Raw genomic sequence first — 19,076 nt, forward strand, 5'->3', positions numbered from 1 at the left:
TGATCATAGATATAATTAATAGTTATTAGTTACCCATAGACCGTAGAGATTGGCCGCACCTCGATGCACGTTTCGCACACGGATTTCTCAAGGGGATCAAAAATGAAACATTTGGTGAAAGGTCCTCTATAAACAAACAACTGCAATATGTGCCCAATGAAATTAGCACACTATCAAATGTTCTGGGTCTACCAATGACAGAGACTTCAGAGCTGTAGCTGCTGCTCCTCTTATCCAATACATGGACAGGATAACTATTATGAATGTAAAATCTTATTTATTAAGTTTGATATTAGGCACCATTGTGATGTATTTGTGCAAATAAAGCCAATGCAATAACTTTTTCATTAATGTTTTAATATACATTTATAATTGTTTTCATACAGCTGGAGAGCACAGCATCAACACTTACGAGTAAGAATTGCCTAAATGGCACAGTTTTCATTGATAAAACTGTGGGGAATGAAACATTCTTCCTCATCACTTGGCAATCGCAAGTGCCTCTCATTAACTTACAGGATCCAAAAGGGAAACTCTACACATCAGCAGATTTTGTTAGCGACACAACTACCAAATCTTCCAGACTTCAAATTCCAGGAACAGCTGAGGTAAGCCATTTCAGACTGCCACAGAATTATCTGCAACGTGGTGCAGGGCAGTAGCTGTGGGTGAGCTACTCGTCTCTTACACCCTGGCACGTTACATGAAAGTGGGGGTCCTGGCTGGATGTGTGGACTTGGGCTGGGAGGGAGCCACCATTTAAAAATAAACTTTTTACTGAACAGGAACTTGGCAGGGAATATATAAGAGAAAGTGGGTACACAGGGAACATTTCCTTTACAACTCGAAGCATTTTCCAAACAGTTTCCTTCCTTTGTTTTTCTATTGTTCTCCTTTCCTTTTTATTCTCTCTACGTATCCTCTGTTTCCACTGTTTCTCACTACTTCACCGCAACCAAGCTCAACTTTACATTCCTGCTTAGCAAGAGTCCTTTACTCGCTCCGTGGTTCCGGGTCTTCTCTCCCCATTAGGGTGCCAGTATAGCCGGTACTTATCTTCTTTAGTGCTGATGCTCTGGAACTACCGCACTAATTAATATATTTGTCTCATGTACTCAGTCCTGTCAAGGCCCATTACCTCTTAGTGTTATAAACTCTGGGGCTTACTGCTAGGCATCCTCTTCCAGGACCCATGTCCGATTGATCACGCTGTCTCTCAGTCACTTCTGCTCCGGATCTCGCTATCTCATTCTTTCAGTCTCCTCTCACTTGAGGGCAACCCAAAATGTGGCACACTGTTCACAATGGACCTTAGGTCCTCTTTCTATGCACTCCAGACCCTATATTACTTTCAAACAGGAAATTGTTACTTTGCCTTCAACTTATCCCCTCCCACCCTGGGCAAGTCCCAAATATTAACTCTCACTATCCCTACTTTCAAACTACACACACTATCAATATTACTAACACCTTTAACGCACATCACAATTCACATTATACATCACATTTCACATTACACCACATAACATTACACGTGTTTCTTCAAGGGGGAACGTGGGCAACATCTCCATCTCCTTACATATCCAAATTATATATATTTTTTAAACTATTAATACTGCATTACCAAAAAGAAAGCAAATATGGCTGGTCATGAATGGGTAAGAGTGGTCTAGCCTTGAAATGATTAAAGTAAGTCAATTTAAAAGCCGTTTATTATTGTCCCAATGTAACTAAAATGAGACTTCATGGAACATTGAAATAGCTCTTGACAAAAACATCCTAATATTTTATTTGCGGCTCCAATGCAGTCCAATATGTTCTATGGTAAGATACAAACAATAAACTCTGTGTTGTCTGATCCTAAACTCCTTTCAACTATCCGCTAATTACCTGCAGGTAAATACATTGTGACAATAAAAAAATATGTGGTTAGGAATCTGGACATAACCTAGAAATTATATAACCTAGAATTACTCATTATATAATTATATAGCCTAGAATTATAGAAATTATATGGTTATCGGGATCAAGGTGTAGAGACATAAATATATTTTATGAGAAATTCAGAACTGTTGTCTTCTATGAGGATGACTTATTTTGGCAACATCAACTTCGACTGAGGTCACGTTCCCACGATGAGTATTAGGGCTCATTCAGACATCGCTGTTTTTCACGTACGATAAAAATGAACCAAGTTTCATCAGTGATTTTCATCAGAGTTTGGTCTGAGCTTCATCAGTTTTTTTCACTGATGAGACAAAAAAAAGTTTCTCCACCTTCTCCTAACAATCAGTCAGTCAGTTTTTTAGTGCATGTGACGCGCCCCCTGGGCCTGTGCTGCTGCTGTGCAGGGGGAATACCCGGAGCCGGATCTGATAGGGGTAGTAGTCCTCGTGGCGGTGACCCGGTCCGTGCCCAGGGTGTCAAACCAAGTGGCAGAATTTAGAATAAGATGTTATAGAGTTCGACTACGCCACCCGTTGAATGCGGTTATGAAACCGCCGCTGCAGGGCAGACCGCTGAGGCCGGTGGTACGGTTGTGCAGCGTGGATAGTATAACCCCCAACGGGAGGGGTATGGCCTCAGGGCAGCGGACGTGGATGATGGGGATAGCAGAATTGCACGCAGGCACTAGGAAGCACTCAGAGACGGTGCGGTGTAGTTCAGGGTCTTTACTGGTGGCAAAGGTAGACCCTCCCGGGAGTACTGGCTAGCGATCGGGGCCTGGTCAGTCTGTGAGCAGATAGGATCTCCCCTGGCCAGGCGGAGTTGTAGGCCTCCCCAACTATTGTACTCTTCCTGGCTACCTTGCTAGAAGCGGGTAGAAGTAGCCCACGTCCCTGAGTGTACCGTGTGGTGCTCACCCGTATGGCCGGTGACTCGGGGCCTTCTGGTAGCCTCCGCTCCACGCCGGCGGTGCTGGTCCCTTGCGTGTGACCGTGCCTTCGGGTTTCTTGGCCAGAGGACCTGAAATCCCCTGCCGGTCGGTTTCTGCTGCTGGGTATGGATCAGTCCCCACAGCCTCGGACTCCGTGTCCGGTGAGATCTCTTCAGTCAGGACGAGCTCTACAGCTTCCAGTCTCTGACCCCTTCTATCACTGCTCCCACAGAGCTCCTGATCTTGCTCTCCCTGTATCTGCTCCACTCCAGACCAGACTGTGTCTCTGTCTGGGACTCCTCTTCTTTCTTCTCTAACCCTGCCTCAGCCCCCAGTTTTTATAGGGGAAGTTCTTCCCCTCCCAGGACTGGGCAGGAGGTGTGGCATGCTTAGGGCACCTGACCAGGAGACCTCCCACCTGCTCTCAGACGTAATATTGCTATTACTGTGGTAACCAGACCCCTGGGGTTCCACATTCCCCCCTAGTAAAATTTAGTACTCCGGGACTAAACATATTTTTGAAAACATAACAGGGTATCAACAGGAACAATACAATAAGGAAAAACACGTTAGGGTGGTCACGGCGTGTCCGCAACCGGGTGCAGTTTTTGAAGCAATAAGGGTGTTCATTTCACCAAAGAACAGGGAGCCGTAACCAGGTGGGGGTCTGTCCTACCCCGAGTCTTTAGCAGTCTTAGTCCATTCCTGGGTTACGCTCCAAACATATATACAAAGAATTCCGGTTAATCCACAAAAGATACCTATAAAATAACTGGAAAAACATAATTATTTACAAGCAACAGTAAACAGGTAAATACCAATAAAACAGTCTGAACACTTTAGATCCTCCAACGTACTGGCAACTGGCCTCTAGTGGCCCTAGTAGACCTACGGAGCTTACTGACCGGTCCTAAGCTACAGGGTGTAGGAGCTGTCAAAGGTAAGCTGGGCAGCTGTCTACGGGTTCTTTGGCTCACTAGGGGCACGGCAGGCTCACTATAAGCAGAGGGTCGATTCTCCTGGTCTGCTTGTGTGGGGTCTTCTGCCTCCTGGACCGGCTGCTCTTCCAGCTCTACCTGTATTTCCGTAGGCACTTGGGATGCTGGCTGGAGGAAGGTGAGGACGGGTACCACAACAGCGCCATTTACTTGTGTCCAAGACCGAGGGAAGTCTCCGAGTACAGTACTGACCATTTCTTCCCTTCCCTCTGCGGGTCGAGGGTTTTCTTGATCTTCTTTAGGGTTTCGTAGCTGCTCGGGACACTTCTTCAGGTGATCTCGGGAGACAATGGCTGTGGTTTCTCCTCCATCCTTACTGATTGTGCAGATTTTTGGGTTTTCATGGCTTGATGGCAGTACGGTGTACGGGTCCTTCTCCCACTGGTCGTCCAACTTGTGGAGCCGTCTCTTCCTTTTCAAGACCTGCTCTCCAGGTACCAGGGGAACAGCGGGAGCATACTGGTTGTAAGTCTTCTCCTGTCTTTCTCTTGCTTGACAGAGACTTCGCTCAACGCTCTCCTGTACTTTCCGGTACTGCTGCTGCCTCTCTGTGTCCCAGTCTGCTTCTGGTGAAGTGTCCTCGGGTGTCAGGACTCCCATATCCAGATCAACAGGCAGCTTACCAGGTCTTGCTCTCATTAGGTAAGCCGGGGTACAGTTGGTAGAACCTACAGGGATGTGGTTGTATAGGTCCACCAGATCAGGCAGTTTCTCAGGCCACAGACTGCGTTCTTCCAGGGGCAATGTTTTCAGAAGGTCTATCACCACCTGGTTCATCTTCTCGCAGAGTCCATTGGTTTGCGGATGATATGGTGTTGTTCTTATCTTCCGGCAGCCATACAGAGTGCAGAACTCCTGGAAGACTTCCGCTTCAAAGGCAGGTCCCTGGTCCGTCAGCACCTGCTCTGGGTATCCGTGTGGACGGCAGAAGTGCTGCTGAAAGGCTCTAGCTGCTGTTTGAGCCGTTAAGTCCTTGACGGGGACTACAACCAAGAACCGGGAGTAGTGATCCACGATGGTTAACGCATAGACGTAGCCACTTCTGCTGGGGGTCAGTTTTACATGATCCAAGGCTACCAGTTCCAACGGCTGCCTGGTGACGATGGACTGCAGGGGAGTCTTCTGACTGGCACGGTCCTTCCTTCTTAGGTTGCATGGGCCACAGTCTCTGCACCACCTCTCGATGGTTCCTCTCATGCCTACCCAGTGGAACCGCCCGCGCAGCAGGAACTCCAGCTTCTTCCATCCGAAGTGCCCAGCTCCGTTGTGGTATGCCTCCAGTACCATAGCCGCGTCTCTTCTTGGCACCACTACTTGCCAGATCAGTTCATGCGTCCGGGAGTTAACCATTCTACGGCACAACTTCCCCTTGTAAAGGAACAGTCGACTCTTCTCAGCCCACAGTTGCTTGGTTTCCTCCGGAGCGTCTGGGTCAAGGCGAGCATCTGGCTGAGTCAGCATCTCCTTCACCAGTCGGACGGCGGGGTCACTGTCTTGCATTTCCGCCCAGTTGTAATGAGGTAAGGGGTTGAACGTAGCGGATTGCTTACCCCTTACACGGTGGGAATACTGGGTAGTCCCATGACGGTGGAACGCGGGGAGTTCAACTTCTTCCAGTTCCTCTGGATCTTCCCCTACGTCCGGTAGGTTTGGCATTCTGGACAAGGCATCCGCGTTGGTATTGGAGCGTCCTGCCCGGTATTTGATCGTGAATTCATAGTTGGACAGGCGGGCCATCCATCTCTGCTCCAGGGCACCGAGTCTTGCAGTGTCCAGGTGTGTCAACGGGTTGTAATCCGTGTACACGGTGAACCGGGAAGAGGCGAGGTAGTGCTTAAAGCGTTCGGTGACTGCCCACACCACTGCCAGGAACTCTAGCTTGAATGAGCTGTAATTCTCAGGGTTTCTTTCGGTGGGTCGCAGTTTTCGGCTGGCGTAAGCAATTACCCGTTCTCTCCCCTGCTGGATCTGGGACAGTACGGCTCCTAGCCCGATGTTACTTGCGTCGGTGTAGAGGATAAAGGGCTGGCTGTAATCAGAGTATGCCAGGATTTCATCCCCCGTGAGGGCCATCTTCAGCTGGCGGAAGGACTCTTCTTCCAGCTTCTCCCATCTGAAGGGCGGCTTCTGGTTCTTGGCCTTCCCGGACTGGCCTATCAGGAGGTCCTGCATAGGAGCTGCCTTTTTGGTGAAACCGGGAATGAATCTTCGGTAGTAGCCTACCAACCCGAGGAACTGCCGCACTTCCTTTACGCTGGAGGGTCTTGGCCATTCCTTAATCGCGGTGATCTTATCAGGGTCGGGAGCCACTCCGTCAGCACTCACCACGTGTCCCAGGTACTGCACTTTTGGTTTTAGCAGGTGACACTTCGACGGTTTCACCTTCAGACCGTAGTTTGCCAGGGCTTCAAACACTTCCGCCAGGTGTTTCAGGTGGTCCTCGTAGGTTTTGGAATAAACTATAACATCATCCAGGTACAGCAGGACCGTCTCAAAGTTCCGGTGTCCCAGACAGCATTCCATCAATCGTTGGAAGGTTCCTGGTGCGTTGCAGAGTCCGAACGGCATGCAGGTAAACTCACTAAGTCCCATCGGGGTGGTGAATGCGGTCTTCTCCCGGTCCGCCTCTGCTACAGGAACCTGCCAGTACCCGCTAGTGAGATCCAAAGTGGAGAAGATGTTAGCAGATTTTAAAGCAGCCAAAGACTCCTCTATCCTTGGTAAGGGGTACGCATCTTTGTGTGTGATACATTTGATTTTCCGGTAGTCTACACACATTCTCATGGTGTTGTGTTTTTTTTTTAACCAAGACTAGTGGAGCTGCCCAGGGACTACAGCTATCCCTGATTACCCCAGCCTCCTTCATGTCTCTAAGCATCCCCTTAGCGTGCTGGTAGTGTGCAGGGGGTACGGGACGATACCTCTCCTTTATGGGAGGATGGTCTCCCGTGGGGATGTGGTGTTCTACCCCCTTTACTCGCCCGAAGTCTAACGGGTGTTTACTAAACACTCTCTCGTACTCTTGAACCACCCGATAGACTCCCTGTTTCTGGTGTGAGGGAGTGGAGTCAGTACCCAAATGTAGTTGCTGACACCAGTCCTCCATTTGTTGCTTAGAGCCGTTACCTTCCTCTGGTTGAGATGGAGGAAAGGGTTCCACGGCCTGTACAGAATTCTGGTTTATGGTGAACAATTTGGCTAGCGTGGCATACCGGGGCAGGTGTACTTCTCTCTCCCCGATATTTATGATGCGAACGGGCACCCTCCCATGGCGTACATCGACCACCCCCCGTGCTGTCAAAATGGTGGGCCTACTGTCTGAGTAGACTGGTTCTACCATTGCCTGGTAATCTCTACCTCTCAGACCAATAGCTGCCCGGCACCAAATCATCATTTCACTTTTCGGGGGCATGGCAATAGGGAAACGGTCACACATTCTCACGCTACCAATCTCACCACCGGAGAGTTCCACCTGTTGCCGTCGCATCAGTGCCCGGATCTCTTTTTGGAGCACTCGCTGCTGACCGGAGCTGGCGTTCTTGGCAACCTGCTGTAAAATGAGAATCACCTCTGCAAGACAATTTTCAATTACATTAGTTCCTAGAGTTATCTTTGGGTGACTCTCGCGCTTGTCAATGTCCACAATGATCAGTCCCTGTGCTGCCAGTTCGACTTTACCGATCTTAATGGTCACCTCTTTAAATCCGATCTGTGGCACGGGCTGACCATTGCTGGCGATGATACTCAAGTCGTCGTCAGGGTAGCGAGTTATATCCGAGTCATTCCAGTACTGCTTGAAGAGCACGTACGGGATGGTGGTGACCTGTGACCCGGTGTCCAGTAGGGCACTCATAGGAATGCCATCCAGTACCACAGGCAAGACTGGACGTCCTCCCACATATTTGTCACGCCAGTTCGATGGGCCTGGTGATCTTATTCCTAGGGGTTGGCCCTCTACCCCAGGTTGTGCCAGTTTAAAGGACAGTACCTTGCCATATGTCCGGGTTGATTGCAGCGGCGGCAGATGGGTTGTCCGTCCTCGTTGTATCGGTCGCTGGGTTTTCCTCTGGCCGGTGGGGTCCTCCTTGGTCGGCGCCACGGGATGTCCTCCGGTCCGAATGCCAGCTGGATCTTCCCTGGAGTAGAAACCTGTAAAGACTGCACAGTTCGGGTTAGCGCAGCAACGCTTTTAGTTAGCTCTTGGACCTGATGGTGCAGGTCTGTAGCCGGGTCATTGTTTAAAGCCTGCGCATCAGCTCCCACAGGTCCTGCCGACAAGGGCGCCGTCTCCTGGTGGTAAGTGGTAGTAGGGCGTCTGTGGGTCACAGCGCCACCTGGTGCCGGTTCTCGGAGCACCCGGATGGCTCTGTCCTTGAACTGTGCAAAGTCCAGATGAGGGTCCTGTAAGGCCATTGCCCGCAACTGGGTTCGGTGGGCATTGCAATGTAGACCCTCTATAAATTGTTCAGTCAACAGCTTGTCTTCGTTTCCCACGCCGTCAGGGTCGGCCTGCTTAATGGCTCTCAGGGCCTCTTGTAGGTTTAGTGCATAGTCGCTTATATTCTCATGTGCTCGCTGCTTGCACCCGTAGAATCTAAGCTTGATCTCGGCTGAGGTACGGGTATCAAAGGTGTCCTTCAGCCGGGCTAGTATCTCTGCGACCGTCCTCCTCCTCCCGAGTGGCCAGGACTTTACCTCCCTTTGGGCTGCCCCTGTTAATTGAGCCACCAGGATGCTCACTTTTTGCTCTTCTGTGAGGGGGTACACCTGGAAGAGGCTATCCAGCTTTTCTCTGAAGTCAGTTAGGGTATGTGACTCCCCTGAGTACTGGGGTAGCCAGGCTGCCCCCGGGATATAGGGCATAGTGAAAGGCATGACCGCAGCAGCGGTGGCGCTGGCGGTGGCTGTGGCAGTGAAGCTCTCCTCTGTATCCGACATCCTCCTCCCCCCTAGTGGACCGTGGCCTACCTTGCGATGATCCTCTTCCGTAGGCCGCGGCTCCGCAGTGGATCGTCAGGGTTGAGGACCTTCCGTCGCGCTCCTGTGACGTCGGCGTCTGCTGGGCTCCTTCCAGGACCTTACGCAACGTCCGGACGTGAGGCGGAGCTTCAGTTCTCGCGCGCTTTCGGAGTCCACGCCCCTCTTCTTCCCGCGCAGCGTCCTCAAGATGGCGCCCAATGGCGGGAAAACTCCACGGATGGCGGGAAGAAGGCAGAAAATGGCGTCGGATGGCGGGAAAACTCCACGGATGGCGGGAATCCGCTCCGGACGGCGGGAAACTTCACCACAGGTAAGTATAAAAGTCTCTTTTTCAGGCACGCAGTACCCGGTGGTTGCGGGCACGAGATCCTGCCGACTACGCCAAAGTTGACGCGCCCCCTGGGCCTGTGCTGCTGCTGCTGTGCAGGGGGAATACCCGGAGCCGGATCTGATAGGGGTAGTAGTCCTCGTGGCGGTGACCCGGTCCGTGCCTAGGGTGTCAAACCAAGTGGCAGAATTTAGAATAAGATGTTATAGAGTTCGACTACGCCACCCGTTGAATGCGGTTATGAAACCGCCGCTGCAGGGCAGACCACTGAGGCCGGTGGTACGGTTGTGCAGCGTGGATAGTATAACCCCCAACGGGAGGGGTATGGCCTCAGGGCAGCGGACGTGGATGATGGGGATAGCAGAATTGCACGCAGGCACTAGGAACCACTCAGAGACGGTGCGGTGTAGTTCAGGGTCTTTACTGGTGACAAAGGTAGACCCTCCCGGGAGTACTGGCTAGCGATCGGGGCCTGGTCAGTCTGTGAGCAGATAGGATCTCCCCTGGCCAGGCGGAGTTGTAGGCCTCGTCAACTATTGTACTCTTCCTGGCTACCTTGCTAGAAGCGGGTAGAAGTAGCCCACGTCCCTGAGTGTACCGTGTGGTGCTCACCCGTATGGCCGGTGACTCGGGGCCTTCTGGTAGCCTCCGCTCCACGCCGGCGGTGCTGGTCCCTTGCGTGTGACCGTGCCTTCGGGTTTCTTGGCCAGAGGACCTGAAATCCCCTGCCGGTCGGTTTCTGCTGCTGGGTATGGATCAGTCCCCACAGCCTCGGACTCCGTGTCCGGTGAGATCTCTTCAGTCAGGACGAGCTCTACAGCTTCCAGTCTCTGACCCCTTCTATCACTGCTCCCACAGAGCTCCTGATCTTGCTCTCCCTGTATCTGCTCCACTCCAGACCAGACTGTGTCTCTGTCTGGGACTCCTCTTCTTTCTTCTCTAACCCTGCCTCAGCCCCCAGTTTTTATAGGGGAAGTTCTTCCCCTCCCAGGACTGGGCAGGAGGTGTGGCATGCTTAGGGCACCTGACCAGGAGACCTCCCACCTGCTCTCAGACGTAATATTGCTATTACTGTGGTAACCAGACCCCTGGGGTTCCACACATGCTTTTACATGTTTTTTTGCGTTTTTTGATGCAACATTTTTTGTCTCTTTTTGGTATGTCATGTTTTAAATTAAGCTGCTTTGTTTTTGATACTTCCTGATTTTTGGCTTTGACAAAACTTTATTGATAGTCATGTGGCTGAAATGTATTTTAGTGCATTTCCACAGTGAAAATGCACTAAAATGCATTTTTTACCTGTTGATTTTCTACATTTTATGCAATTCTATGGGGAGACATATTGACATGTTGCTGATTTCAAAAACACATCACAGGTCAGTTTATGCAGCATTAAAAAAAGCTCAGTGGGCAGGAGATTTCTATAAATCCCATTCACTTTGCTGGAACTGTAAGACACTGCATTTTTTTGCACAGCAAAAGTATGCGGAATCATAAACTAACCAAAAACTCATAGTGGAAGCTTAATTCAAAGGTATTTTATGGTGTTAACATCTGCTTATTTTTACTTTTTAGATGGGAGCCTGGCATTACAGTCTTTGCAATGGTTTTTCATCATCACAAGCTATTGGAATAACTGTAACCTCCAAAGCTGTGGATGCAAATGTTCCTCCTGTTGTTGTAAATGCCCATATGAATCAAGACACCATTAATTTTCCTAATCCAATAGTTATCTATGCCTCTGTCAGTCAAGGTCTACTGCCTGTGATTAATGTAAAAGTTACCGCCATCATTGAAGAAAATAATGGAAATTCACAAACCTTAGAACTTCTGGATAATGGAGCAGGTAATATTACATTTATAAAAAGTGTTTAGAAGAAATCTATTAAATGTCAATGTGAAAGCAGATCCCCACAAAATGATCTGTATCAGGATCTGCTTTCCTAACCAAAGCAGGACAGCATGTATTTTTATGCAGCTGTCACGCTCAGGTCAGGAGAGCTGACGGCCAGTCCGAGGATTGCAATGTGATCCTCGCTCGACTAATACGGACATCTTTCTGTGCTCAAAACCTGTGCCTTTTTTTAGTGTCCATAAAACTGTTGTATACCCCTTTCAGCTCCATGACATACAGTTAGATCCATACATATTTGGACAGAGACAACATTTTTCTAATTTTGGTTCTAGACATTACCACAATGAATTTTAAACAAAACAATTCAGATGCAGTTGAAGTTCTGACTTTCAGCTTTCATTTGAGGGTATCCACATTAAAATTGAATAAAGGGTTTAGGAGTTTCAGCTCCTTAACATGTGCCACCCTGTTTTTAAAGGGACCAAAAGTAATTGGACAATTGACTCCAAGGCTATTTCATGGACAGGTGTGGGCAATATCATCGTTATGTCATCCTCAATTAAGCAGATAAAAGGCCTGGAGTTGATTTGAGGTGTGGTGCTTGCATTTGGAAGGTTTTGCTGTGAAGCAAACATGCGGTCAAAGGAGCTCTCCATGCAGGTGAAACAAGCCATCCTTAAGCTGCAAAAACAGAAAAAAAAAATCTGAGAAATTGCTACAATATTAGGAGTGGCAAAATCTACAGTTTGGTACATCCTGAGAAAGAAAGAAAGCACTGGTGAACTCATCAATGCAAAAAGACCTGTGTGCCCACGGAAGACAACAGTGGTGGATGATCGGAGAATAATCTCCATGGTGAAGAGAAACCCCTTCACAACAGCCAACCAAGTGAACAACACTCTCCAGGAGGTAGGCGTATCAATATCCAAATCTACCATAAAGAGAAGACTGCATGAAAGTAAATACAAAGGGTTCACTGCACGGTGCAAGCTAGTCATAAGCATCAAGAATAAAAAGGCTAGACTGGACTTTGCTAAAAAAACATCTAAAAAAGCCAGCACAGTTCTGGAAGAACAATCTTTGGACAGATGAAACCAAGATAAACCTCTACCAGAATGATGGAAAGAGAAAAGTATGGTGAAGGCATGGTACAGCTCATGATCCAAAGCATACCACATCATCTGTAAAACACGGCGGAGACAGTGTGATGGCTTGGGCATGCATGGCTGCCAGTGGCACTGGGTCACTAGTGTTTATTGATGATGTGACACAGTACAGAAGCAGCCGAATGAATTCTGATGTTTTCAGAGCCATACTGTGTGCTCAGATCCAGCCAAATGCAGCCAAACTGATTGGTCATCGTTTCATACTACAGATGGACAATGACCCAAAACATAAAGCCAAAGCAACCCAGGAGTTTATTAAAGCAAAGAAGTGGAATATTCTTGAATGGCAAAGTCAGTCACCTGATCTCAACCCAACTGAGCATGCATTTCACTTGTTAAAGACTAAACTTCAGACAGAAAGGCCCACAAACAAACAGCAACTGAAAACCACCACAGTGAAGGCCTGGCAGAGCATCAAAAAGGAGGAAACACAGCGTCTGGTGATGTCCATGAGTTCAAGACTTCAGGCAGTCATTGCCAACAAAGGGTTTTCAACCAAGTACTAGAAGTGAACATTTTATTTACAATTATTTAATCTGTCCAATTACTTTTGGTCCCTTTAAAAACAGGGTGGCACATGTTAAGGAGTGAAACTCCTAAACCCTTCATCCAATTTTAATGTGGATACCCGCAAATGAAAGCTGAAAGTCTGAACTTCAACTGCATCTGAATTGTTTTGTTTAAAATTCATTGTGGTAATGTCTAGAACCAAAATTAGAAAAATGTTGTCTCTGTCCAAATATATATGGACCTAACTGTATATATTCAACATGGAGCGGGTACCAGTGTATAGATCAGACTCAAAGGGACAGGACTGGCTGTGTAAAACAATCGACACCTTCCTCCAGTAGCAGCGATTGGAGCTAGCTCCGACCTCTGCTGTTTAAATACTTTATTGTCACTGTCAATCTTTAACAGCAGACTTTTGAGTGGCGCAATCCTGGTGGGGATTCAGTTTGGGCAATCAGGAGGTGCCGATGGATTGCCAAGCCTTTACGGAAATGGAGATTTTTACTATATACTGCAGTGCTGAAGTATTGGAGCATATTTTGAAAGTGATCAAACAATCGCAGGTTGAAAGTTTAAAAAAAAATCTGAAATTTTAAAAAATGCTTTCTACAATATAAAAAATATATAAAAGTTTGAATCACCCCTTTTCCCTATCCAAAAATAATAATAAAAAAAAAAATTGGCATATTTAATATCTTTAAGTAAGTTTGACTTATGAAAAGGTAAAATTATTTAAACCATAAAGGGTTTTTTTTAGTCGGGTAGATGCACCTTCACCCAAATATACAATAAAAAGCTATCAAAATGTTTGTATTCTCATATGGTATCAATACAAACTACAGCTGCAAAAAAAGAAGCCCTTATAAAGGTTCATGGACAGAAGAGTAAAAAAGTTATAGGTATCAGGAAATGGCAACACAAACAAAATATTTTAAGTCACTAACAAAATATAAGTTTGATATTGACATAATCGTACCGACCTGAGAATCACATTGCTAGGTCATTTTTACTACGCAATGAATACCATAAAACTCAAACAAAATAAAATATCTCACCTTAATTAAAACTTTTTTTCCAATTTATTCGTACATTATACGAGGGGCGTTCATTAAAGTTTTCTCCTGACCCACTTCCTGTGGACTGAGAGCAATGAAACTTGTCACAATTATTTGTCCTTCTCTACATAGGTGCCACCTAGGGACACTCACTTTTCCCATCTCTTTAAGCAACTGTAAATACCTTGCTTGTAGAAGTCGACAGGTTACTCCAAAAGTCATGTTGTGACTTCGGAAATCAGAGTTTCATCATCTGGAAAATGCCTGCCCATCAAAAATAAGTTCATTGTTGGAAAGAGGTGGAAGTCCGATGGTGCGAGGTCAGGTGAAAAAGGGGGATGCGGTAGAATTTCAAAGCCACAGGAGCATGCTTCCATTTGGGCAACATGTGAGTTGTGAACTGGTGTATTGTCTTGCTGAAGGCGGACACCTTTGGTGAACATGCCACGTCTCTTGGTTTTGATGGCCTCCCGCAATTTCTGCAGCAGTGAAGCATAGTATTCCCCAGTGATCATGGTACCCTTTGCTAGGAAATCCATAAATACTATTCTGTGCTGGTCCCAAAATACTGTGAGCATGACCTTGCCTGCCGAGGGTTGGGCACATGCCTTCTTTGGAGGCGGTGAGTCATGATGCTTCCATTGCATCGACCGGACTTTAGTCTCAGGATCATAGTTGTTAGGGGGACGGTTGCAAACACTTTATTAAATAGGAACGCAACCGACCCCGGGGTCCACGATGCAGCCTGGTGGACTGCTGCCGAACTCTTCCCGGGTGAGAAGGGAAGACAACCAACTAAAAGATATCCCTTCCGTGTTAACTTCACACCGGACAGGGTATAGTGGTACGCTCTATCTCCGATAGGTGCTCGGGAGAAGAGCGTCCGCCAACGCATCTAAAACCTGCCTAACCTCTCCGTGTTACAGCACACGGGAGGAGACTAACGGTTCACACAATCTCCAAGAACCGCAGGGAGACATGTGACCGGGGAGAAGCAGTAGCCCTGCCTTTGATACAGGTGCTACGCTATGGGGAATGGCGCTAAAGTGATTCACACAATCTCCATGAACCGCAGGGAGACGTGTGACCGAACTAGGAGCGGTAGCCCTGTCTTCGATACAGGCGCTACGCTAAAGAGAAGGCGCTAGTGTGCGGGAGTGATTTCCGCCAGGTACTCGTGCACTCAGCCGGCGTGCTACCGGACAGAGCTGACCCGCTCAATATGGCTCTTAGAGGAGCTCTGGAGATATGCGTGCACAACCAAACAACTAGCTCAAATGATCTGAGTGCGCCCCCATGTTTGTGGGCGGGACTTTTAAAAACTAAGCCCTGCCCCACTGTCGCACCATTGGTGACGTCACCTGTGACCAATCAGGCGGTGCCAGGTCACCGGGTCAGCTGGTTCCTGAACCACCAATCACGGTGCGCCATGTCACGGGCATGCTCAGTGCGATGCATTCTAGACTTAGGCTGCAGTGGCCTAGTCTCTCTCCGCAACCTGTGCTTCATGTTGCTAGGCACAAATACACGAGATACCACTTGTACCTCTCGTGCATTGGCTAGGCATTGGGACCGACGGCAATGCTGTGCAGCATCAGCCCTGGCTGAACCAGAATGGGAGACCACAGCATCCACTGATGACTCAGAACCCATTTCTGATCCAGCAAGCGCCTGGCGCCTAACATTATCCCCCCTTCTAACCTCCCCCTCCACTTGACGCTCATATTCCTCAATGAGCAGGGGGGCATGAATTTGGTCCACAGGCTCCCAAGAGCGATCCTCAGATCCATGACCTCTCCAGTGAACAAGGTAAAAAAATTTCCTCTGAACCATCTTAGACCCCACAATCGCCTGTACCTTGAAATCATCACCCCTGGTGTCTGGAGCAGATTGGGGTTCCAAAAACTTGGTCATACGAACCGGCTTGAGAAGCGAAACATGAAAGGTGTCGTGAATCCTCATGTGTTGAGGTAATTGTAACTGGTACACTACGGGGTTTATTTGGGCCAGGATTCTGAAAGGACCAATAAAGCGGGGAGCAAACTTAGTGGATTCCCCGCGTACTCTGATGTTGCGAGCCACACTCTGTCGCCCGGGGAGAATAAGGGGGCAGGACGACAATGAGCGTCAGCCGACTCTTTCATCCGATTTTTGGAATCCAAAATAGCCTCCTTGGTATTATCCCAAACCTTCCGCGCCTCCTGAGCCCAATCTCTGACCCCAGGTTCCACAGAGGAAACCGGCATAGGAACTGAGACTCGCGGATGTTGACCATAGTTTAGGAGAAACGGAGTCTGACCCATGGAATCCGCCACTGCATTGTTTAAGGCAAACTCTGCCCAGGGAAGCAATATCGGCCAGTCATTCTGGTTGGCCGAAACGATATGGCGCAAGTATGTCACCAGCGTTGATTAGTGCGTTCCACCAGACCATTGGTCTCTGGGTGATCAGCAGTGGAAAGATTCAGTTCAATGTCGAGCAAATTACACAATTCTCTCCAAAACCGGGAGGAAAACTGTGGTCCCCGATCACAGACAATCATATCAGGCATCCCGTGGAGACAGAAAATGTGACGAATGAACAATGATGCCAGAACCCGGAAGGAAGGGACCCTAGGCAGATGGACCAGGTGAACCATCTTAGAGAAATGGTCAGACACCACCCATATAGTCGTGCTTCCCCGGGACTTAGGCAACTCCACAATAAAATCCATCCCAACCAGCTCCCAAGGTCTATCCGCCACGGGTAACGGATGAAGAAGACCAGCCGGCCTCTGACGGGACGGTTTATTTCTCGCACAGGAGACACATGCTTGGACATACTCCTTAACGTCCTGGGATAACTGAGGCCACCAAAACGAGCGTTGTAGAAGCTCTGTGGTACGCTTGACCCCAAAATGACCTCTGATCTTAGAGGCATGTGCCCAGGACAGTACCTCGTTCTGTAAATTTGGAGGAACAAACGTCCTCCCGGGAGGAACCTGGTTTAGAGACACTGGAGCCAGTGTCTGCATACACTCTGGCGGAACAATGAGCCTTGGCTCGTCCTCATCATCAGCCATATCCATGGACCGGGACAAAGCATCCACCCGAGGGTTCTTTTCTCCTTTTAAGAAATGAATGGAGAAATTGAACCGAGAAAAGAAAAGAGACCACCTGGCCTGCCTCGGGTTAAGACGCTGCACCGTCTGTAGGTATAAGAGGTTTTTGTGATCGGAATATACCACGAACGAATGCTTAGCTCCCTCCAAAAGGTACCTCCATTCTGAAAAAGCCATTTTAATGGCCAGCAATTCTTTGTCACCAATAGTATAATTCCTCTCTGCTGGAGAGAAGGTCTTGGAGAAGAAAAAACATGGTCTTGTCCGACCCTGTTAATTCTTTTGGGAGAGAACCGCTCCTGCTCCGACAGAAGAGGCATCAACCTCCAGGAAGAATGGCTTGTCCACATCCGGGCGATGGAGAATGGGAGCTCTAGCAAAGTAGGATTTAATCTCCCGGAACGCCTCGGATGTCTCCTGAGGCAAGTCCTTCGTATTGGCACCTTTTCGGGTTAAAGGGGCTAAGGGAGCCACCAGGGTGGAAAAATGTGGTATGAACTGCCGGTAGTAGTTAATAAAGCCCATGAAACGTTGTACCGCTTTAAGAGAATGGGGCTCCTGCCAGTTCTGTACCGCCACCAACTTTTGTGGATCCATAGCCAATCCCTTACTGGATATGATGTAGCCCAGGAACGGTAGCGACTCTCGTTCAAATTGACACTTCTCCAGCTTACAGTACAAAGAATTTGCTCGCAATCGCTTGAAAACCCTGCGAACATCCTCTCGGTGTGTGGAGAGTAGTGTTGAGCCACCTCCGTAGTGTTCGAGTTCGGTTCGGTTCGTCGAACACTCGTGTGTTCGCCGAACTGTTCGTCGAACTGTTCGTCGAACACCTTCGAACACCGTTAAAACCAATGGCAGGCAAACAAAACACATAGAAACACATAGAAAACACCTTCAAAGGTGTCCAAAAGCTGACAAACTGCTCAGAAGACACAACTAACACTTGGAAAAGTGACAAGTACATATAGTCATGCGAAAAGAAAAGAGGTGGAGGAGTAAAAGGAGGGGGAGACACAGATATAGGCATGTCATGCCCTTCTAAAATCCAAAAAGTGGGAAACCGACACGTTCAGTCCGCTCCTGCCCGTGCCACCTCCGTGTCGCCGGGTTTGTGCCAGAGCCGCGGTGAACCCTGACGGCCAGCCCCCCTCTCCCAATACTGGTGCCTGTCCGCTGGTGGGTCGAGCAAGCCCCCCTGTGGTGGAGGCAGCTCTAAGCTTTTTAATTTAAATTGTCTCTCTAATTTGAATGAATACACTTTAAATCCATTTACAAGGATCTATTGGAGGGCAAGTCTCATGCCAGCAGCCACGTAATTCCAGATCCAGTAGCGTCCACTAAAGCTGCTGCAGTTAAAAAGCTTTTATAAGGATCGAGCTCGGCTGTCCACCGCAAGGCATCCTCCTGCCAGTCCCAGCCCCTATGCCTTGGGGTGCCTCCTGATGCTCTTCACTGAGTATCCCGTGGTCCCGAAGCATTTCCTTTGAAAAAATTAAGTGTCCAAACTACAGGTGGTGTAGCTTGCTTAACAGCCGGGATAATCCGCTGACTAGCAAACACTGCTACTAGGCACAAAGTATTTCCTGGGCTAGATGCAGTTAAAAATTTGTAATTAGATACTCTCGTTGGATGCTGAGAAAGCATTCCATAGAGTCTCCTGGCACGCCATATATGATTCTCTTAAAAAGCTTGGGGTAGGGGTCTAGGGGACCCTTTTATAGCCAAAATCACGGCCCTGTATCGCAATACGTCACCTAGGCTGAAGATAAATGGAAATGTAGCACCCTGAGGGCTCGGTTGCTACAGAGGTATTGCACCTCACCCAGAGGTGTGATATCTCACTCTCAGGTAAGGATGGAGTGTGGATCAGGACCCGACACCTGCATGTATTACACCACATTGCCGTGGGGCAGGGCGACCAATATGCCCCTGAGATGGGCACGACAGTCCCTGTCCCTAGCTGGAGTGGGGGGAGGGAACACTGACGAAGGGGAACCCTGTAGTGCAGGAGCAGGGAGGAAGCAGTTCCTGGGTGCATTGAGAAGGGAGTATAAAAGGTGGGCACCATCTTAGTTTAGTGCAGAGAAGTCTGAGCAGAAGTGGCAGGGAGCAGGGGCTCTGCATGAGCTCTGCTCCGGAGGCTGGTCTAGTAACAGAGGCCCAGGCCTGGAAGAAGGAGAAGGAAGGAAGAGGAGCGGAGAAG

General features: G+C 48.6%; 1 protein-coding gene across 1 annotated transcript in view; it reads left to right on the top strand.

Annotated features, from left to right (window-relative positions):
- LOC141156778 (calcium-activated chloride channel regulator 1-like) overlaps nucleotides 1–19,076 on the top strand; it is a 95,330-nt gene that overhangs the window by 38,276 nt on the left and 37,978 nt on the right. Inside the window, exons 10-11 of the mRNA XM_073643155.1 lie at nucleotides 387–608; nucleotides 10,760–11,030. Coding sequence (XP_073499256.1) covers nucleotides 387–608; nucleotides 10,760–11,030 — 493 coding nt within the window. The remainder of the gene's footprint in view (nucleotides 1–386; nucleotides 609–10,759; nucleotides 11,031–19,076) is intronic.

Source organism: Phyllobates terribilis, unplaced genomic scaffold (assembly GCF_046119375.1).
Source record: "Phyllobates terribilis strain yellow unplaced genomic scaffold, ASM4611937v1 Scaffold_8__6_contigs__length_399053987, whole genome shotgun sequence".
Lineage (NCBI taxonomy): Eukaryota > Metazoa > Chordata > Amphibia > Anura > Dendrobatidae > Phyllobates > Phyllobates terribilis.